The sequence below is a fragment of the Dryobates pubescens genome, chromosome 27, assembly GCF_014839835.1.
Source record: "Dryobates pubescens isolate bDryPub1 chromosome 27, bDryPub1.pri, whole genome shotgun sequence".
Lineage (NCBI taxonomy): Eukaryota > Metazoa > Chordata > Aves > Piciformes > Picidae > Dryobates > Dryobates pubescens.
In genome coordinates, this window is record NC_071638.1 from 1913109 (window position 1) to 1935670 (window position 22562).

The 22562-nt window shown below is 48.4% G+C and overlaps 1 protein-coding gene across 1 annotated transcript in view; it reads left to right on the forward strand.

The window, feature by feature from the left end:
- The window catches only part of PARVB (parvin beta), an 80886-nt gene that overhangs the window by 38034 nt on the left and 20290 nt on the right, over positions 1-22562 (forward strand). Inside the window, exons 4-7 of the mRNA XM_054173896.1 lie at positions 4368-4470; positions 10965-11105; positions 12535-12650; positions 19601-19659. Of these exons, the coding sequence (XP_054029871.1) occupies positions 4368-4470; positions 10965-11105; positions 12535-12650; positions 19601-19659 (419 nt within the window). The remainder of the gene's footprint in view (positions 1-4367; positions 4471-10964; positions 11106-12534; positions 12651-19600; positions 19660-22562) is intronic.

The following is a 22562-nucleotide window of genomic DNA, read 5'->3' on the forward strand; positions in this document are numbered from 1 at the left end:
CGTGTCCAACCCATCAACCAATCCAACACCACCCAAACAACTAACCCATGGCACCAAGCACCCCATCAAGTCTCCTCCTGAACACCTCCAATGATGGTGACTCCACCACCTCCCCATGCAGCCCATTCCAATGTGCAATCACTCTTTCTGTGTATAGAACGTTTTCCTAACATCTAGCCTGTACCTCCCATGGCGCAGCCTGAGACTGTGTCCTCTTGTTCTGGTGCTGGCTGCCTGGGAGAAGAGACCAACCTCTGCCTGTCTACAACCTCCCTTCAGGTAGTTGTAGAGCGCAATAAGGTCACCCCTGAGTCTCCTCTTCTCCAGGCTAAGCAACCCCAGCTCCCTCAGCCTCTCCTCACAGGGCTGTGCTCCAAACCCCTCACCAACTTTGTTGCCCTTCTCTGGACTCGTTCCAGCAAGTCAACCTCCTTCCTAAACTGAGGGGCCCAGAACTGGACACAGGACTCGAGGTGTGGCCTAACCAGTGCAGTGTACAGGGGCAGAATGACCTCCCTGCTCCTGCTGGCCACACTGTTCCTGATGCAGGCCAGGATGCCATTGGCCCTCCTGGCTGCCTGGGCACACTGCAGGCTCATGTTCAGTCTACCGTCAACCAGCACCCCCAGGTCCCTCTCTGCCTGGCTGCTCTCCCAGCCTGTAGCACTGCATGGGGTTGCTGTGGCCAATGTGCAGAACCTGGCACTTGGATGTGTTCAATCTCCTGCCCTTGGACTCTGCCCATCTGTCCAGCCTGTCCAGGTCCCTCTGCAGAGCCTCTCTACCCTCCAGCAGATCAACTCCTGCCCCCAGCTTGGTGTCATCTGCAAATTTACTGATGATGGACTCAATGCCCTCATCCAGATCATCAATAAAGATGTTAAAGAGCATGGGGCCCAACACTGATCCCTGGGGCACACCACTGGTGCCTGGCTGCCAGCTGGCTGTGGCACCATTCACCACCACTCTCTGGGCTCAGCCTCCAGCCAGTTCCTAACCCAATGCAGTGTGCTCCCATCCAAGCCATGGGCTGACAGCTTGGCCAGGAGTTTGCTGTGGGGGACAGTGTCAAAGGCCTTGCTGAGGTCCAGGTAGACTACATCCACAGGCCTCCCTGCATCAGGTTGGTCAGGCAGGACCTGCTCTTCCTAAACCCATGCTGGCTGAGCCTGATCCCTTGGCCATCCTCTAAGTGCTGTGTGATTGCACTCAAGATGACCTGTTCCATGATCTTGCCTGGCACTGAGGTCAGGCTGACAGGCCTGGAATTCCCTGGCTCATCCAACCGGCCCTTCTTGTGGATGGGCACCACGTTGGCCAGCTTACTCATCTGGGATCTCTCCAGTGAGCCAGGAATGATGAAAAACGTTATTCTTTGCCCAATGTTTGCCAAATGACAAGTGCAAAACTAACTTAAAGCATGTGTTTGAATTTGATGACTGTACCTTCGAGGGCATAGTGCTGCAATACCCCCTATTCAATTAGGACCCCAGGTGCCACAGGCTAGCCAATATGGCACCAAGCTGGGCTGCTCAAGACAAAGTGCAATTGTCAATTCATTTTCAGTGCAAACCACGAAGGTGTTGCAGGAGGGGCCCATGAAGCAGGGGAAGGAGACGGAGAAGCTGGGTGGCGCTCCTGCCTAACGAACGGTGTTAGGTGGGTGTGAGAATGTGGCAGAAGTTGGCAGCACGTGTTAGAGCAGTGGTGGCAGCTGCAACTGCCCAGCAGAGGCCATATCATAGAGGGAATGGCCTGGGTGATGGATAAGATCCCTGCATTCCCAGCAGAGCAGCGGGTCAGTAGTACTGGTGCAGAGCACATCCTCGTGTATCAAGTTCTGCCTTGCAATGTCACTTCCACTTTACCTGCTCTAGAGAAGACCACTTTTGATACAAACTGCTGGTACTGACTAGTGAACTTCTCAGGAAAGCTTTTCACCCCCCTGGGCAGCTTAGAGGGCAGAAGTGATTTACATAAGTGGGCGCTGATGCTCATCCTTGCTTTCCATTGGTTGACTTCCATCAGCTGCCTTCTAAAGTCAAGCAGCTAAGATTTGCCTCTTACACTTTTTGTTAGAGCTGAGTTTCAGCCCTGCACATTTTCAGCATGCTTTGAAAGTACTAGAAGGATTAATACTTCAAAGTACTAGAAGGATTAATACTTCATGTTTGGATTATAAACTTCTTTATGGACACTAGTGAGACTTGCTTGAGATTGGTAAATTCAATGAACTGCAGTAACCAGGATGAGTTACTTCAATGCCCTTGTGACCAATATGTTCACATGCTTGCTATGATAGCAAAGGTGGGTGTTTCCCAGTGCAGTTCTGTCTGTCTATTGTTTATTTGCTGTTGTTTCCCAGTGTCTTGTGTATTAACCCAAAAAAACCTTTCTTAATCTGTCATCACTGCTGAGAGAAGGCAGAAGTGTGGGATCTAATCACAGGATGTTAGGGGTTGGAAGGGACCTCTGGAGATCATCAATTCCAACCCCTCCCAGGGCAGGACCATAGAATCTAGCACAGGTCACACAGGAATGCATTCAGGTGGCTCTTGAAAGTCTCCAGAGGAGACTCCACAGCCTCTCTGGGGAGCCTGTTCCAGTGCTCTGTGAAACTCACAGTGAAGGAGTTCCTCCTCGGGTTGAGGTGGAACCTCCTGTGCTGGAGTTCATATCTATTGCCCCTTGTCCTATCACAGGGTGCAACTGAGCAGAGGCTGTCCCCTCCCTCTTGACACCCAGCCCTCAGATATTTATAAACATTTACTAAATCCCCTCTCAGTCTTCTCCAGAGGCTCTCAGCCTCTCCTCATAGGGCAGTGCTCCAGTCCCTTAATCATCCTGGTAGCTCTCTGTTGGACTCCCTCCAATAGGGAGAGTAGATCCCTCTCCCTCTTGAGCTGGGGAGCCTAAAATTGGATGCAACATTCCTGGTGAGGTCTCACCAGGGCAGAGTAGAGGGGGAGGAGAACCTCCCTCAACCTGCTCATCACACTCCTCTTAATGCACTCCAGGATACCATTGGCCCTCTTGCACACAGGGACACGTTGTCATGTCTCCTAGTCATGAGGTCTGTGGTGACAGGATGAACTTGATGATCTTTGAGGTCTCTTCCAACCTTGGTGATACTGTGATACTGTGATAGCTGACCCATGGATATCTTGTTATCCACCAGGACTCCCAGGTCCTTCTCCATGGGGCTGCTCTCTAGCAGATCACCTCCCCACTTGTACTGGTGCAGCTTATTATTCCCTCCCAGATGAAGGACTCTGCACTTATCCTTGTTGAACCTCATGAGGTTCCTCTCTGCCCAGCTCTCCAGTCTGTCCAAGTCTCACTAATCAGAAGTGCATGTAAAGAATCCACAATTTTATATGATTTTTTTGTGTGTGTGTTGAGTTTTTGAACAAGGCTTACTGCTTTGGGTCACTCTGATTGCTGGATTTGGCATGTCTGCCATTGGCAATACTCTTGCCTCTTGTGGAGACAGAAATTGAGCAGGATTTGCCGTTGCTTCCCCTCACAGAATTGTATTGCTTTTGAGAAAGTAATTCAGTTTTTCAAATGACAAGCTGGAGGAAAGCACTACTGCCAACTTCCAGTGGTCAAGGCTGCTTCTTCCTGTAACTGCTTGGAAATTATTGTCTTTGGCACCTGGAAAACTTAACTCAGTTCCTTTTCTTTTTGGAAGGTTCTTTATGTTCATTGCAGGTGATGGAGTGATCTCACTAGTTACAGTAGTCAGCATACAGAGATGAATATGTATGTGTAGAATGCTTATCTGGCCACTTTCACCAAAATGTTAATGGCAAACTTCTGTATGCTGCAGTAGCTTGAGATAAAATGCCTCGTCCTGTTGGTAAGGGCAGAAATCTAGCCAGTGAGTCTGTTCAGCCTCTGTTAGCAGGAGCATCTCACTCTTTGAACCTCTTTTTTCTGGCGCACCACTCACACCTCTTCAGGGCAGACAACATGGTGGGAGCGTGGGCACATGTGTTGTCATCTTTTGGCAGGTCTGCTCTTCACATAAACCAGGTAAGACTTGAGCTTTGGGACCTGGAGAACACGGATATTGGCAAAGATTAATGTTGCAGAGCTGCTGCTGGCTACTTGCTTTGGAATTGTTGCAATAAGGAAACATTTTAATGAGGAAAAATGGAGGTAATTCTAACTGCAATGCTGCGAGACCTGAACTAAAGACAACAGAGCAAAAGCATGTCTTTGTTACTTCTCTGTAACTTGGAAATGCATAAATATAGGTACTCTTGCTCTGTTCTCTGCTCCTTATCACTGCCTTGATTGGAAGGAACACATACCAGTTGGTTTATACCAGTTGGTTTTAGACATTTGCCTTCTTTTTCCAGGTTCTAATTGACTGGATTAATGATGTGCTGGTAGAGGAAAGAATCATTGTCAAACAACTTGAAGAAGACCTTTATGATGGGCAGGTGCTGCAAAAGCTGCTAGGTGAGTTCATGCAAGGGAAGGGGCCCAAAGCTGATCTCTTCCAAAGCTGCAGACAGCAGCAGAGCTGTGCAGTAAGCCACCATCTCACTAAGGATGCAAATTGTTTCACCGACAGCTACAGTGTCAGATTCTCCATCTGTTCTTCTCAGGCTGTCTGCTAAAAGGGGAGGAAATCTAGATGATTCCTACATATCTGTTTCATGGACTAAGTATAGTCTAGACTGCTGAAATATGTGGCAGAAAAAAAGATGAAGCTTACAGCAGAAGCCTTTTGGTCAAAAATTTTGTCTGTGTTGTTTGCTTCTGAGAGCTTTTGGCCTGAGAGCTCTTTTCTAAAGTCCTGACAGAATGGTGTTTAGGGGAGAAGGAAAAGGAGAATGCATAGCAGCAGTCACATACTCATGATGTGCACTTCTGTGTGAATGATTCATTAAAGGATACACTCAGTTAAGCAACTGACATTTTGCTACCCCCTTACATCTTTGCAATGTGTGTGTTCAGTGGAGAAAACCTTAGGATGATGCAGTGATTTATGGAGTGCTTTTAGCAAACAAAGAGACTTGAAGCTTCAAGTGGCTTTGTAAATAGAATAGAATAGAATAGAATAGAATAGAATAGAATAGAATAGAATAGAATAGAATAAACCAGGTTGGAAGAGACCTTCAAGATCATCATGTCCAACCTATCATCCAACACCATGCAACTAAACCATGCAACCAAGCATCCTGTCAAGCCTCGCCCTGAACACCCTCAGCGGTGGTGACCCCACCACCTCCCTGGGCAGCCCATTCCAATGGGCAATCACTCTCTCTGTGTAAAACTTCCTCCTAACCTCCAGCCTAAACCTCCCTTGACGCAGCCTGAGACTGTGTCCTCTTGTTCTAGTACTGGTTGCCTTGGAGAAGAGACCAACCTCTGCCTCACTACAACCTCCCTTCAGGTAGTTGTAGAGAGCAATAAGGTCACCCCTGAGTCTCCTCCTCTCCAGGCTAAGCAACCCCAGCTCCCTCAGTCTCTCCTCATAGGGTTTGTGTTCTAAGCCCCTCACCAACTTTGTTGCCCTTCTCTGGACTCGTTCCAGCAAGTCAACCTCCTTCCTAAACTGAGGGGCCCAGAACTGGACACAGGACTCAAGGTGTGGCCTAACCAGTGCAGCGTACAGGGGCAGAATGACCTCCCTGCTCCTGCTGGCCACGCTGCTCCTGATGCAGGCCAGGATGCCATTGGCTCTCTTGGCTGCCTGGGCACACTGCAGGCTCATGTTCAGCCTACCATCAACCAGTACCCCCCAGGTCCCTCTCTACCTGGCTGCTCTCCAGCCACTCTGACCCCAGCCTGTAGCTCTGCCTGGGGTTGCTGTGGCCAATGTGCAGAGCCTGGCACTTGGATGTGTTCAATCTCATGCCGTAGGCACAGTTTCTTGAGGGCAGAGAGTCAGGCTGCTCTCAGTTTACTTCTGACATGTTTCGAGGAGTGAGCTGGGATGTGGGATGTACATGTCAGAGCAGGGCTAGAGGATTTAGTGGTGCTAACTCCACTGATGCTGCTTACCGAGTTCTTTTTGTATGCCCTTAAAATAGCAGGTCTGCAGCATTTTGGTTACAGCAATTAACTTTGTGTGCAATTAAAACTCCTCAAAGAAAGCTCAAGGAGTAAAAGAAGAGTACTTTTACCACTGCTTGGTCAAACTGCAGTGGGCACCCTCTAGGCATGGTGGGGAGCAGAAGCATAGGATTCATTTTAGCTGGGGAGTATTTGAATGCAGTTGTATTTCATAGCATATAGACACTACTGCTTCAGCAGGTGGTGGTGCACTTCACAGTAGCTGTTTGTTGTGGGTATCACTGCTTTCTTATGCTCTCTGTGAAGGCCACAGTTCCACCCTCAGACCTGCATGCATTTAGAGAGTGCTTAGTTACGAATCCATTAATCCATACATACGCAGCTCAGCTGGCCTTAGGAAAGGTGGGCATGTGCACCCTGCAGCCTGAGACCTCAAATGGATTGATTTTTCCTCATTTTCTTCCTATTGGGCCTCTGACTGGAGAACAAAAGATTCTTCCCCAACCTAAATCTATCACAGCTCAGCCCCAGTCTGATGTCGTTCTTCAGTGGTGCCTTGGTTTCTTCAGCAAGAGCAAGACTGATTGTGCTGAATCTATCCATCTTCATGCAAGAGGCAAAGAATGCTATGCCTGTGGTGGTGTTCCTGATACTTCAGGCATCAGAATTAAGGATTGACTTGTTGTGCATGTTGTCTTTTCTGGGGCCTGAAGGAATGGCCAACAAGGTAGGGACATTAAACTGGAGGTAGTAGTTATCACTCCTTGTGTGTGAGAGACGTTTCAGGAAGAACTGTCTTGGTAGGCAGCCACACACGAAAATGGTGAAAGACAAACAGCTTGTCAGTGGGTTTGTTTTAAAGCAGTTTGGAGTAAGGAATTAGCAAATAGAATAGAATAGAATAGAACAGAACAGAACAGAACAGACTAGACCAGGTTGGAAGAGACCTTCAAGATCATCACGTCCAACCCATCAACCAGTCAAGCACCACCTAATCAACTAACCCATGGCACCAAGCACCCCATCAAGTCTCCTCCTGAACACCTCCAGTGATGGTGACTCCACCACCTCCCCAGGCAGCCCATTCCAATGGGCAATCACTCTCTCTGTGTAGAACTTCTTCCTAACCTCCAGCCTAAACCTCCCCTGGCGCAGCCTGAGACTGTGTCCTCTTGTTTTGGTGCCGGTTGCCTGGGAGAAGAGACCAACCTCTGCCTGTCTACAACCTCCCTTCAGGTAGTTGTAGAGAGCAATAAGGTCTGCCCTGAGTCTCCTCTTCTGCAGGCTAAGTGGTGAAGCTCCTTATTCAGTTAGTTTTACCAAGGTGCAAGTAGTGCCACAAAGAGAGACTGGAGTGGCTTGGTACACGTGGTGTTAAGAAACGAAGTAAATCTGCACTTCCTGCCTGGCAGCTAACCTGGGCTGAGGACAGATAGGAGCCATAACAGTGACCAAAACATTAATCTCCTTTTATATTTGTAAAACAGTCTAAAATAATTGAAAATACTATTGGCATGCTTTGGCAGTCAGTTTAAAGAAGACTCAGAGACATCTTGGCTAAAGAACATTTTTCCCATGCATATTATTCAGATATGGGTAAAAATTTCCCACTGTACATGGACAGAAGCAGTCAAACTGTTCAAAGTATTTGTGAGTCTGTTCTGTTTCAGTGATTAAAGTGCTTCTGGATTTCTGTCACTTCTTTTTCTTTTTGTCTTAAATGGATGTATGTGTCTTCAGCTAGGCACAATGGCCAAAAGAATCTTGAGCATGAGAGCAGAAATATTTCCATTGCTGGCATAGTAAGTTATTGGCAACTCTGAAATGTTTCTGAAAGAATCTTTGGGGTTGAAGGCCAGCCCATTTTGTGAAAACAGTTGTAGTGGTTTGATGGTTTAAGCCACCCACCAGCATAAAGCACAGCTAAACTCAGTGGGAGAAGCAAGTGCAGCTGTATTTTACAAACAACAATGAAATGCAATGAATATATACCAAATACACAGTATTGACAAATACTGGACAAGAATTCACAGGGAAGAACACAATACAGAAAGCCTCCTTGCAGGGGGATTCCACCTTGGGCTCCCCCCAACCTCTCTCCCCCTTCCCTTTCTGTCCAGTTAATTAGATGATAAAGGAGAAAGAGAGAGAAAAGGATATTAAGGAAATTTGTTAGGACAAAGCTTTGTTAAGAAGTTAGTTTTTCTTATCAGTTTCAGCCCAGGGTAAGCAGCATGCACTCTGGCCAAGAAATGAAAGACAGACTGAAGCTGGGGTGAGTGAGAGAAGAGAATGTGAGAGAGATTTGCTGTGGTACATCTCACATCTGACCAATGAAATTCGTTTAGAATTAATCTCTGTTTTCCTTTTTGCACCCAAACATTCAGCTAGAGAATTCTGCAGCTGTCCTTTCCTTAAGGGCCCAGCCTAAACTGTCACAACAGTTTTGATGCAGTATGGGGTTTTGGTTTAAAGACTGGAATTACAATATCTACCTGGATTATGTTCAACCAGTCACGGTATCACAGTATCACTAAGGTTGGAAGAGACCTCAAAGTTCATCGAGTCCAACCTGTCACCACAGACCTCATGCCTAGACCATGGCACCAAGTGCCACATCCAGTCCCCTCTTGAACACCTCCAGGGATGGTGACTCCACCACCTCCCTGGGCAGCACATTCCAGTGACAAACAACTCTCTCAGTGAAGAACTTTCTCCTCACCTCCAGCCTAAAACTCCCCTGGCACAGCTTGAGACTGTGTCCCCTTGTTCTGGTGCTGGTTGCCTGGGAGAAGAGACCAACCCCTTCCTGGCTACAACCACCTTTCAGGTAGTTGTAGACAGCAATGAGGTCACCCCTGATCCTTCTCTTCTCCAGGCTAAACAACCCCAGCTCCCTCAGCCTCTCCTCACAGGGCTGTGCTCAAGGCCTCTCCCCAGCCTCGTTGCCCTTCTCTGGACACATTCAAGTATCTCAATGTCCTTCCTAAACTGAGGGGCCCAGAACTGGACACAGTACTCAAGGTGTGGCCTAACCAATGCAGAGTCCAGGGGCACAATGACTTCCCTGCTCCTGCTGGCCACACTATTCCTAATGCAGGCCAGGATGCCTGTCTTCTTAGTCCTAGTAGGAGAGTGAGCTTGACTGTTTTTTGCCCAAGTGTGGAGGGAGAAAAGAGATCAACTGTTCCCTTTGCTCTGGGGTCTGGAGGACTCTACCCCAATTTCCTCAGGCCTCTTTCTTCTTTTTTTTTTAACATTTTTTTGGAGAGAAATTCATCTCCAGTGTCTCTGGCAGGGCCACAATGCAAAGGAATTGCAGAGTGACTTGTCTATGACCTTGTCAACAGATAGTTACATTGCAGGAATAGAATTCAAAGCCAATATCAGCATTTTGCAAAATTTCCTGTGTTAGTTCATTTTTAGAAGTAATTGACCATGATCTGACAGAGCCATAAGAACATGACAAAATTGTACCAAATGATGGGTTTCTGTGAGTTCCATTGAGCCAGTGCAAATCTAGGGGCAACAGGAGTCTTTGACGTGATGGTTTGAGAAGACAATATTTACTTTGTCTTAAATTCATATGTTCAGCTAACCTGCAGTAAAGATTCCCAAGCTCAAGTAACACAATATTCCCCCTTTTTTGTCCTGAATTAACATGGAATGGAATGGAATGGAATGGAATGGAATGGAATGGAATGGAATGGAATGGAATGGAATGGAATGGAATGGAATAGAATAGAATAGAATAGAATAAACCAGGTTGGAAGAGACCTTCAAGATCATCACATCCAACCTATCATCCAATGCCACCTAATCAACTAATCCATGGCACCAAGCACCCCATCAAGTCTCCTCCTAAACACCTCCAGTGATGGTGACTCCACCACCTCCCTGGGCAGCACATTCCAATGGGCAATCACTCTCTCTGTGTAAAACTTCCTCCTAACGTCCAGCCTAAAACTCCTCTGGCACAGTCTGAGACTGTGTCCTCTTGTTCTGGTGCTGGCTGCCTGGGAGAAGAGACCAACCTCTGCCTGTCTACAACCTCCCTTCAGGTAGTTGTAGACAGCAATAAGGTCACCCCTGAGTCTCCTCTTCTCCAGGCTAAGCAACCCCAGCTCCCTTAGTCTTTCCTTGTGTTCCAAGCCCCTCACCAACTCTGTTGCCCTTCTCTGGACACCTTCCAGCAAGTCAACCTCCTTCCTAAACTGAGGGGCCCAGAACTGGACACAGGACTCAAGGTGTGGCCTAACCAGTGCAGTGTACAGGGGCAGAATGACCTCCCTGCTCCTGCTGGCCACACTGTTCCTGATGCAGGCCAGGATGCCATTGGCCCTCTTGGCTGCCTGGGCACACTGCAGGCTCATGTTCAGCCTACCATCAACCAGCACCCCCAGGTCCCTCTCTGCCTGGCTGCTCTCCAGCCACTCTGACCCCAGCCTGTAGCACTGCCTGGGGTTGCTGTGGTCTCCAGCCACTCTGACCCCAGCCTGTAGCACTGCCTGGGGTTGCTGTGGCCAATGTGCAGCACCTGGCAGAACTTGTTGCAAGAAAACTCTATTAAACCTGTGCAGTCCATTAAACCCTGTGGCTGTGTTGTGCCAATATGCAACAGTGAAAGACAATGGAAAGTACAATAAGTATTAGCACTAAATTGATGCCTGTCTGAAAGTTGTTCCATATTTTGAGTCTGGATTGCTAAGCATATTCTGCCAGACCTCATTAGTTTTCTGTCACAGGTTTTGGACCTGACACACTTGGATTAAAGGCTTGCTTTCAGCCATTTTGCATCCTAAGGAAAATTATTCTCTTGGAAACTTTCTAGCAGAGTCCAGCTCTGCCCAGTGCTCTGTGCTCATTATTCCCATTCAAGCCTTTGTTCAGTCTAATGCTGCCTGTTCTTTTGTTCTTTTCCTCAAACACAGAAAAACTGGCTGACCGTAAGCTGAACGTGGCAGAAGTGACACAGTCTGAAATTGGGCAGAAACAGAAGCTGCAGACAGTCCTGGAAGCTGTCCATGATTTACTCCGACCCCACGGCTGGACAATCAAGTGGAATGTTGACTGTAAGGACTCTGTTATGCTGTCTGACTCAGCCTCATGGGCAAGGGGGACATGGCAATCAATAGGTTAAGCATATTCTTTCTGTTGCAAGGAGTTTTTTAACATCACAGAATCACAGAAGACATCTGGTTGGAAAGATCTGAAAGATCATCCAGTCCAACCTTTGACCTAGCACTGAAGGGTCAACACTAAACCATGTCCCTACGTGCCAGGTCCACACGTTGCTTGAACATCTCCCGGGTCAGTGACACTGACACTGCCCTGGGCAGACCATTCCAATGTTTGAGAATCCTCTCTGTGAAGAAATATTTCCTAGCATCAAGCCTGAATCTCCCCTGGTGCAGCTTGAAACCATTTCCTCTGGTCCTAGTGCTTGCCACCAGGGAGAAGAGGCTGCCCTCCCCATTCTCCAACCTCCTGTCAGAGAGTTGTAGGGAGTAATGAGGTCTCCCTTCAGCCTTCTCCAGACTGAACACCCCCAGCTTCCTCAGCCCCTCCACACAGGCCATGTGCTCCAGGCCCTTCACCAGCCTCATTGCTCCTCTCTGGACACACTCCAGAACCTTGATGTCCTTCCTGTAGTGAGTGGCCCAGAACTGAACACAATGCTCAAGGTGTGGCCTCAGCATTTCTGAGTATAGGAGGATTATCACCTCTCTGTCCCTGCTGACTCATGTTCAGTCAACTATGAACCAGAACCCCCAGGTCCCTCTCCTGAGATGCAGCTTTCCAACCACACATCCCCAGGTCTGTAGCTTACCATGGGATTGTTGTGAGTCAGGTGTAGGACCTAGCACTTGGCCTTGTTAAACTTCATGCAATTGACCTTGGCACATTGATCTAACCTGTCCAGGTCCTGCTGCAAATCCTCCCTACCCTCTAGCAGATCAACACAGCCACCCAGCTTGGTGTCATTACTTGTGTAGAGCATCACCACATCCACATATGGATTGTAACTGCTCTCTTCTTCTGTGGTCTTTAAGATGTGCATGGCTGTACAAGGGATAATTGAAGCTATTTGTTCCTTTAAGGATATGCTTTTATTAGGAAGTTTTTGTTCACTTTCTGAATTTGAATCTCTACAGATAGGAACAATGTGTTAGCCATTCAGTTCTGGAGGGTGATCTAATTCTTCAGACCACCACAGTGAGCATCAAAGGATACTCTCCAGTACAGTGGAAGGCAAGCCATTGAGTCTGCTTGTCTTCATAGGTTAGAGAGGGAGCCTAACTGCTTGGACTCTTAAGTTAGGCATGTAACTTAAGGAGAGGCTTGGTTCTAGGCTTTGCTGCCTGTAAAATTATACTGCAGGCCTTGGTGTTCACCAAAGGCATTTTGCATTGTCTTTCTGCTGCCTTTTTCCCAGAGATGTTTGTTTAAGACAGGGCCTGAGTAGTTTTTCAATTGCTTCTTTTTCCTTCTTTCTTGCAGCAATCCATGGCAAAAATCTTATTTCCATTCTTCACCTTCTGGTAGCGTTGGCAATGCATTTCCGGGCTCCCATTCGACTGCCTGAACATGTGTCAGTGCAAGTGGTAGTTGTGCGGGTGAGTATGAGCTCATAAGAGAGACTGATCGGCATAATCGGTCTGGTGTTCGGATCTTGCAGTACTGGGCTGCTTCCACCCATTGCACTTCAGTCTCTTGTCATTTAGAAAACTCTTGTCCAAGCTGCTTCATTAATCCAAGTCCCAGGAATGCATTTATTGGTGTGCTTCAGTGTGAGTCCCAAGAACATCGTATCTGTAATATGGAACAGAATAGAATAAACCAGGTTGGAAGAGACCTTCAAGATCATCGTGTCCAACCTATCATCGAGTCCAACCCACCTAAACAACTAACCCACGGCACCAAGCACCCCACCAAGTCTCCTCCTGAACACCTCCAGTGATGGTGACTCCACCACCTCCCCAGGCAGCCCATTCCAATGGGCAATCACTCTCTCTGTGTAGAACTTCCTCCTAACCTCCAGCCTAAACCTCCCCTGGTGCAGCCTGAGACTGTGTCCTCTTCTTCTGGTGCTGGCTGCCTGGGAGAAGAGACCAACCTCTGCCTGCCTACAACCTCCCTTCAGGTAGTTGTAGAGAGCAATAAGGTCTGCCCTGAGTCTCCTCCTCTCCAGGCTAAGCAACCCCAGATCCCTCAGCCTCTCCTCATAGGGCTTGTGTTCCAAACCCCTCACAAACTTCATTGCCCTTATGTTTGGGACCACCGTTTCCTATTGTAGTACCCAGCTGAAAACGTGGTGGGATGTTGTGGAAGAGAGAGTTGTATCTCTAATCTCTTGAACTTTAGGAATTAGTTTTTGCCATGCCTTTTTTTGCAGGGAAGACATTAAAACACAAGCAGCACAGGAAAGAGTGTCAGCATGTAGAATCTCCCTAGTCGGGGGAGACTGTTAATGATGTTGTTTTTCTTCAGTGGCTGATTGTATAGACTTAGACATGTTGTTTTCCTTGGCATGCTAATGGACTTCCATCATTTCTTTCACAGAATTGTGTTTTAGTTAGCTTCCCTTAGATATGGAGAAGACGTCTGACCTGAGGAACCTCCTGCCCTAGACACTGCTGTAGCCAAGTGCCGGGTTCTGCACATTGGCCACAGCAACCCCATGCAGAGCTACAGGCTGGGGTCAGAGTGGCTGAGAGCTGCCAGGCAGAGAGGGACCCTGGGGGTGCTGGTTGATGGTAGGCTGAACATGAGGCTGCAGTGTGCCCAGGCAGCCAGGAGGGCCAATGGCATCCTGGCCTGCATCAGGAACAGAGTGGCCAGCAGGAGCAGGGAGGTCATTCTGCCCCTGTACACTGCACTGGCTAGGCTGCACCTTGAGTCCTGTGTCCAGTTCTGGGCCCCTCAGTTTAGGAAGGAGGTTGACTTGCTGGAGTGTGTCCAGAGAAGGGCAACGAAATTGGTGAGGGGCTTGGAGCACAGCCCTGTGAGGAGAGACTGAGGGAGCTGGGGTTGCTTAGCCTGGAGAGGAGGAGACTCAGGGGAGACCTTATTGCTCTCTACAACTACCTGAAGGGAGGTTGTAGACAGGTGGAGGTTGGTCTCTTCTCCCAGGCAGCCAGCACCAGAACAAGAGGACACAGTCTCAGGCTGCACCAGGAGAGGTTTAGGCTGGAGGTTAGGAGGAGGTTTTACACAGAGAGAGTGATTGCCCATTGGAATGGGCTGCCTGGGGAGGTGGTGGTGTCACCATCACTGGAGGTGCTCAGGAGGAGACTTGCTGGGGTGCTTGGTGCCATGGGTTAGTTGATTAGGTGGCGTTGGATGATAGGGTGGATGTGATGATCTTGAAGGTCTCTTCCACCCTGGTCTATTCTATTCTATTCTATTCTATTCTATGCTATGCTATGCTATGCTATGCTATGCTATGCTATGCTATGCTATGCTATGCTATACTAATTCCTTTCTGTGCTTGGTGTTGACCGCTTCCTTTCGCTCTGCAAAGACAGTTGGAGCAGATGTGCTCTTGCCTTTTATCTCTCCTTCTATCCCAGATGAAACCCTGTGGCAGTACAGTCTGTAGCATGCAAACCCAGCTTTTCTCAGCAGCTGTTGAAACACCAGCCACAGCTCTTCCAGCCAGCACTGATCATGCCGTGACTGCTGTGGTGCTCAGTGCCATTGTTGCAAGGCCAGCTCAGCTGCTGGCAGCGGGTTGTGGAAGTGCTTTCTGTTTGTGTCATTTACTCTTAGAGCTGTCAGGCTGCAGTGGGTTTCTTTTAAAGCACAAAGAAGATGAAGTGATCTCAGACTCTGTTTTGGCAATGTGGATCTCCTCAGAAGATGAGATTGCACAGTGGTTGATAAAGCAAGCCTCATTATGTTTTACATTTAAATAATGGCATTTTCCAGGCTCCCTGCCTGAGTGCTCTGGAGATACAGGGTATGATGTAAAGGAACAACTGTTGGCTCACAGTAAATGGATGTATAATCTTTAAGAGGTGATTTTGAACTGCTTTTAGGCTTCTGTATTTGATTCATTTAAATAATGATGGGTTAGGTATAAAGCAACATGAAGGGCGATAGGAGACTGCTTGGGTTTTGTTTAATTCCTTTTGAATGTCTTGGAAAGGTAAGGAGGAAAATGTAAACATAAGACAGTCAACAGTCCTCTGGCCCCCTGATGCTAGAAATTTCCTCCTGTCCAGCACAGCAAAGTGTCTTCTGTAACTGGTAAATTGGGAAAAAACTTTAGGCAAAGAGATAAAGCCTCCCTTTCCTTGTGCTTGTTTCAAGCTTCAGGACCCTTCACCTCTAGCAGAGATGGAAGGCTGTGAAGAAAATGTTTTCACATCTTTGCCTGATGAAGGGATAGAGAAGATACCTACTGACAGCATCTGGTTCACCAGAGTCACTGCATGTGGAGACTAGATAAGGCTGAGGTGAAGGCAGAATGAGGTGAAGGCTGACAGAAACTAGGGAAAGAAAGGGAAAGGAAGAGCTCCTGTGTCCCCAATAATTTAAGCTTGAAAGGCTGTGAGAGCTAAAGCCTGGAGTCCTGGACATGGTAATGGCAGTGTCTGTCTGTGAGCCTGGCTCAGCTGGCCCCACGCAAGAGGTCTTAGTTTGACCCTGCTGTCCCACTGCTAGAAGAAGCTTGCAGCTCTGAAGAGTTTATTTAAATGGAAAGCAAGGCACAGAATAAACTGAGTAATGTTTCTGCTGGAACAACAACTTTTGCTTTGTAGTTTGGTGATTGAATTTTTGTAGTTCAGCATCCATAATCAGTCCCAAAATACCACTGGTGGTGTAACACAGATCCCTTTAAAGGGATTTTATTTAGCCTTTGTTGCACTAATGACACACAGAAGAGAGGTAATGAAATTAATATTGTTCCCATTATTAAGAAGATCATTCAGCACTTACAGGATGGCCAAGGGATCAGGCCCAGCCAGCATGGATTTAGGAAGGGCAGGTCCTGCCTGACCAACCTGATCTCCTTCTATGATCAGGTGACTGCCTGGTGGATGTGGGGCAGGCTGTGGATGTAGTCTGCCTGGACCTCAGCAAGGCCTTTGACACCATCCCCCACAGCAAACTCCTGGCCAAGCTGTCAGCCCATGGCTTGGAATGGAAGCACACTGCGATGGGTTAGGAACTGGCTGGAGGGCTGAGCCCAGAGAGTGGTGGTGAATGGTGCCACAGCCAGCTGGCAGCCAGGCACCAGTGGTGTGCCCCAGGGATCAGTGCTGGGCCCCATGCTCTTTATCATCTTTATTGATGATCTGGATGAGGGCATTGAGTCCATCATCAGTAAATTTGCTGATGACACCAAGCTGGGGGCAGGAGTTGATCTGCTGGAGGGTAGAGAGGCTCTGCAGAGGGATCTCGACAGGCTGGACAGATGGGCAGAGTCCAAGGGCATGAATAGAATAGACCAGACCAGGTTGGAAGAGACCTTCAAGATCATCGCATCCACCCATCAACCAATCCAACACCACCTAAACAACTAACCCATGGCACCAAGCACCCCATCAAGTCTCCTCCTGAACACCTCCAGTGATGTCGACTGCACCACCTCCCCAGGCAGCCCATTCCAATGGGCAATCACTCTGTCTGTGTAGAACTTCTTCCTAACCTCCAGCCTAAACCTCCCCTGGCACAGCCTGAGACTGTGTCCTCTTGTTCTGGTGCTGGTTGCCTCAGAGAAGAGACCAACCTCTGCCTGTCTGCAACCTCCCTTCAGGTAGTTGTAGAGAGCAATAAGGTCACCCCTGAGTCTCCTCCAGGCTAAGCAACCCCAGCTCCCTCAGTCTCTCCTCACAGGGCTGTGTTCCAAGCCCCTCACCAACTTTGTTGCTCTTCTCTGGACTCGTTCCAGCAAGTCAACCTCCTTCCTAAACTGAGGGGCCCAGAACTGGACACAGGACTCGAGGTGCAGCCTAACCAGTGCAGTGTACAGGGGCAGAATGACCTCCCTGCTCGTGCTGGCCACACTGTTCCTGATGCAGGCCAGGATGCCATTGGCCCTCTTGTCTGCCTGGGCACACTGCAGGCTCATGTTCAGCCTACCATCGACCAGCACCCCCAGGTCCCTCTCTGCCTGGCCGCTCTCCAGCCACTCTGACCCCAGCCTGTAGCTCTGCATGGGGTTGTTGTGGCCAATGTGCAGAACCTGGCACTTGGATGTGTTCAGTCTACTGCCCTTGGACTCTGCCCATCTGTCCAGCCTGTCCAGGTCCCTCTGCAGAGCCTCTCCACCCTCCAGCAGATTAACTCCTGCCCCCAGCTTGTTGTCATCAGCAAATTTACTGATGATGGACTCAATGCCCTCATCCAGATCATCAATAAAGATGTTAAAGAGCATGTGAAATGTAAACTTGCAGGACAAAGAAATGCCCTACCTGGGGCAAACCAAACCAAGTGTAAACCAGCATGACAATTGTTTTTAAGGCTCACTGTGCTAGTTATTCTTACAGGGCTCAGGAACTGCCATCTTTTGCACTTAGCTTTCCTCATCCTAATGCTTTTAATTGCAGCCTGTACCACCTTGGTACTGCTGGGAGATCTGAGGTATTTTCACAATAATTCCCTTGCAGTTTGAGTTGCAGACTGAAAGGTCAGAGGCAAGGCACGGTGAAGAACAAACGAGTCTGGTGGCAGTGGTGTAAGGATTCAAAGTTTTATCAAGGAATGACATTTGCTTTTGGATAACAAGGCCAGGGGATCTGAGCCTGCTGTGTGAGCAGCGTGCTCAGCTGCCTTGGAAGGGGCTTAGCAGAAATGCTGCTGTTTCCACTTCTGGGGAAGTCAGGCATTTGGGGACATTACACACCAGTCACCACTTACTGAGTTTTTGTTCAAGGTTCATAGGATCTTCTCCTTTGAGTACCTGATGCTTGGAAGGTCCACAACCTGTGTTAATTAAAGTAGAGATGTGGTGGGGTGGAATAAAGACAACATTGCTTTGTATGCAAGAAAACTTTGTCCTGTCAGATGCTGCTTCATTTTTCCATCCATGCTGTCATCCTGGCTTGTTTCCCTAAACCTTCTGGTACTATTCCCATGGCTCCCTCGTGGGAGCAGGATGAGTTGTATGCATGGCAGGGAAGTGAGAGGCTGTGAAGACGTGGCCAGCTGGCAGCATCCAGCACAGGGCCCAGCTCAGGCATGGAGCTGTAAGAGCACAGCACTGGGAGGCTGGCTCCTACTGTGCTTTCAGCCAGGTTCCCTGGGTGGTGGCTTGAGAAAGCAATGCTGCCTTCATTTGTTGAGTAGGGCAGGGGAAGGGCAGTTCTTCTTCTTACTGGTATCTAGATTTCAGTTTTTATTTCCTGCATTGCTTCTGGGGAAGGATGTCTTTCTCTTCAAATCTGTTCTCCCTAAGAAGCTCTTGTTTGGGGTTCAGCTAGTGAAAAATTATTGCAGTGTCCTATAGGCATGGAGCTTGTGCCTGACAGGTGTGGTTTCCCTGCTGATCTGAGCTAGCAGCTTTATTCACCCTGCCATAAATCATTCTGACAGATCCGATTCCTAGATGGCTGCTGAGCTTTGAGCAACTTGTGTCAGCGTTTTAAGCATACATCAGGAAGCACAGAAATCCTGCCATTCAGTTATAGTCACATCCCATAGTTTGGGAAGGCACCCATAGAGATGTTAAGAAAGGTTTTGACTCAGGTGAAAACTCTTCCTGCCTCTGAGAGGCACATGCTATGTCTCCAAAGTTGTAGAGAGGCTCAGGGACAGTTGATCCTACCTGTGTCAGGAGGCTGTGTCTTCAAAGACCTGAGAAAGCTGTTATAAAGCTGTTTTCAGGCTGAATCTCACTGCCTGCTATCTCTGTTTGGTAAGGGACTCCTTATTCATGCAGAAAATGATGCCAAGCAGAGGAAATCTGTTAACAGGAAAACACTATTTTTTGTGACCTCACTGGCTGGGTGTTTTATGCTCCCTACATTTCCTTGGTGGATGTGTTCCTCGGACTGGTGGCCTCCGTAGGCGCTAGGAGAGCTCCAGGAGAGCTGCCCTCATGCCAAAAAAGCTTTGCTGGCACACCAGAGCCCTGGTCTGGGGCAGCCATTCATGTTAGTTCAGCTCCAGATCTCTCCAGAGAGACAGGCTGCCAATTGTGTGAAATTGTTGGTTGACCCCATGAGATGAATGGGTGCCCTTGGGGAATTTAAGATGGGGATGACAAACTCTCTCTGATTTGGCTTCCAGTGTGATGTTGGCTCTGGCCTGAGGAGCAGAATTGTTAGTGGGTTTGTTGGCTACAAATCTCTCTCTCTCTCTCTCTCCCCATCTATATATGCACACACATATCCATATTACAAACATCCATTTGGCCGCCAGCCTGATAAATGCCACGGTGATGGGAGCGAGCCCTCCTGTGTCAGCTGCTTCACCTCTAACGCTACAAAACTTAGTGAGCAAGCTTTATCCAGTTTTCTCCTCTGGGGTTCTGAAAGATGCTGAATGCTAGAGAGCCCCTAAGGAGCTTCTCCTTCACCAATGCCATCTCAGTTTCTAACTCCATCTTCCTTTGCAGAAGCGCGAAGGCCTCCTTCAGACCACGCACATTACGGAGGAGCTGACGACTACAACAGAGTAAGCACAAAACACTTCAGCTTGTGAATATGTCTGTGGTGCATGATGTGAGGCAGCTTACAAAGAGGAGAGACTTTAATCTTCCCCCAGCCCCTGCTAAATTTAACAGAATCCCTTAATGTGGCAGTGAATAGAAACATATAGAAATAACTTGATCTCTGGGAATGTGTTGTGAGAGGGAAAATTGTGGTCTGGGCGGTCTGGAGTTGCAGAAGCTTTTAGCTGTTCATTGGAAGTGATCTTTGTGGGCCTTTCTTGGGTTATTTGGGTCCCTTTCCTTCTGGAGGAGAAACTAATTTCTACCTAGTGCTGTTGCCTGTCAGGTGAAGGGACAATGCAGGTATTTGGGGGAAAGAAGCTGTCAGCCAAGCTGTCAGCCAAGCTGTCAGCCCATGGCTTGGATGGCAGCACACTGTGTTGGGTTAGGAACTGGCTGGAGGCTGAGCCCAGAGAGTGGTGGTGAATGGTGCCACAGCCAGCTGGCAGCCAGGCACCAGTGGTGTGCCCCAGGGATCAGTGCTGGGCCCCATGCTCTTTAAAATCTTTATTGATGATCTGGATGAGGGCATTGAGTCCATCAGCAGTAAATTTGCAGATGACACCGAGCTGGGGGCAGGAAGTTGATCTGCTGGAGGGTAGAGAGGCTCTGCAGAGGGACCTGGACAGGCTGGGCAGATGGGCAGAGTCCAAGGGCAGGAGATTGAACACATCCAAGTGCCAGGTTCTGCACATTGGCCACAGCAACCCCATGCAGAGCTACAGGCTGGGGTCAGAGTGGCTGGAGAGTGGCCAGGCAGAGAGGGACCTGGGGGTGCTGGTCGATGGTAGGCTGAACATGAGCCTGCAGTGTGCCCAGGCAGCCAGGAGGGCCAATGGCATCCTGGCCTGCATCAGGAACAGTGTGGCCAGCAGGAGCAGGGAGGTCATTCTGCCCCTGTACACTGCACTGGTTAGGCCACACCTTGAGTCCTGTGTCCAGTTCTGGGCTCCTCAGTTTAGGAAGGAGGTTGACTTGCTGGAATGTGTCCAGAGCAGGGCAGCAAAGTTGGTGAGGGGCTTGGAACACAGCCCTGTGAGGAGAGGCTGAGGGAGCTGGGGTTGCTTAGCCTGGAGAAGAGGAGGCTCAGGGGTGACCTTATTGCTCTCTGAAGGGAGGTTGTAGACAGGCAGAGGTTGGTCTCTTCTCCCAGGCAACTAGCACCAGCACAGGAGGACACAGTCTCAGGCTGCGCCAGGAGAGGTTTAGGCTGGAGGTTAGGAGGAAGTTTTACACAGAGAGAGTGATTGCCCATTGGAATGGGCTGCCTGGGGAGGTGGTGGAGTCACCATCACTGGAGGTGTTCAGGAGGAGACTTGATGGGGTGCTTGGTGCCATGGTTTAGTTGATTAGGTGGTGCTGGATGATGTGGTTGGACACAATGATCTTGAAGGTCTCTTCCAACCTGGTCTATTCTATTCTATTCTATTCTATGCTATGCTATGCTATGCTATGCTATGCTATGCTATGAAACATGCAGCTTTGAAATACTTTTCCTTGTTAAAATTGTAAGGAGAGATTATCACTTGTTTTTTATAGTGCCTCAGGGCTAGAGCTCTGCAAAAATAAATAAATGAGCCTCTTTCCTCTCTGGATTTTGTAACAGGTCACTCTGCTTTATGTGTTTACAGGCCTTTTTATAATGAGAAGGCTAGACATGCACTTTGGCTGCAAATAAATCTGAGATTTTCCTTTGCAACTCATCTATGAGGGGCTTACCTGAGCCCTCCTCCAATTTATCAGTGCATTGACTCCCTGTAAAGTTGGCCCAGCTTTTCATGACTCTGAAGATAAATGAAGTACCATGTGGCTAGCTCAGTGGGGGTGATCTTTCAGATGGAAACGCTCACAAATGAGATCACCACATCTCTGCACAGGCATTAAAGATCTCCTAGTGGGTTTTGTAGGATGAGAGCTCTGCCTGAGGTTTGTGGGCCAAAATTCCTCCCCTCACTCCTATGCTCTTGCACTGTGCTTGTCCTCTCCTTCACATGTGGTTTGTAAGGTGTAATCTGTGGAGTGGGGTTTAGGCATTTGTTAGCAAGAGCCCTGTTTCCAGATTTGTGTGTGTGTGTTCATACACACATTCCATTGAATTAGTTAATACTGCACTCTGTTAAGAAATTCACTGTTTAATGTTTGTGCAGCTACAGAAAACGAGTAGCAGAGTTCAACATTCATTGAACATTTTCAGATTCCTCTGTGCAAACCAGAGCCTGATTCTCAGCTGATAAACATCTGTGTATGTCTGGTGATGTCACTAGCTGTGTGTGTAATTCATTTGTGGCAGTTTTATATACATAATATCCAGGTAGGATGTGTGTTTTCTTTCTTGAGAGAAAACAGATTACATTGAGGCAGATGGACAGACAGATGGATGGATAGATAGCTAGATGTCCTTGCTGAGCTGTGTAGTATCTGATGGGACCTGTACTGTCTAATGCTATAGATAGTGGGATCAAGGACACCATCATTAAGTTAGCAAATGACACTAAGCTGAGTGGTGCTGTTGATACACCAGAGGGACAGGATGTCATCCAGAGGAACCTGGACAAGGTGGAGAAGTGGATCCAGGTGTACCTCATGAGGTTCAAGAAAAGCAAGCACAAGGTTCTGCAGCTGGGCCAGAACAATGCTCACTATCAATACAGACTGAGGGATGAGGTGATAGAACGCAGCCCTGTGGAAAAGGACTTGGGGGTGCTGATGGATGAGAAGCTGGACATGAACAGACAGTGTGAGCTTGCAGCCCAGAAGGCAAATCACATCCTAGGCTGCATCGAAAGATGTGCTGCCCAGCAGATCTGGAGAGGTGATTCTGCACTTTGCTCTGGTGAGACCTCACCTGGAGTATTGTGTCCAGCTC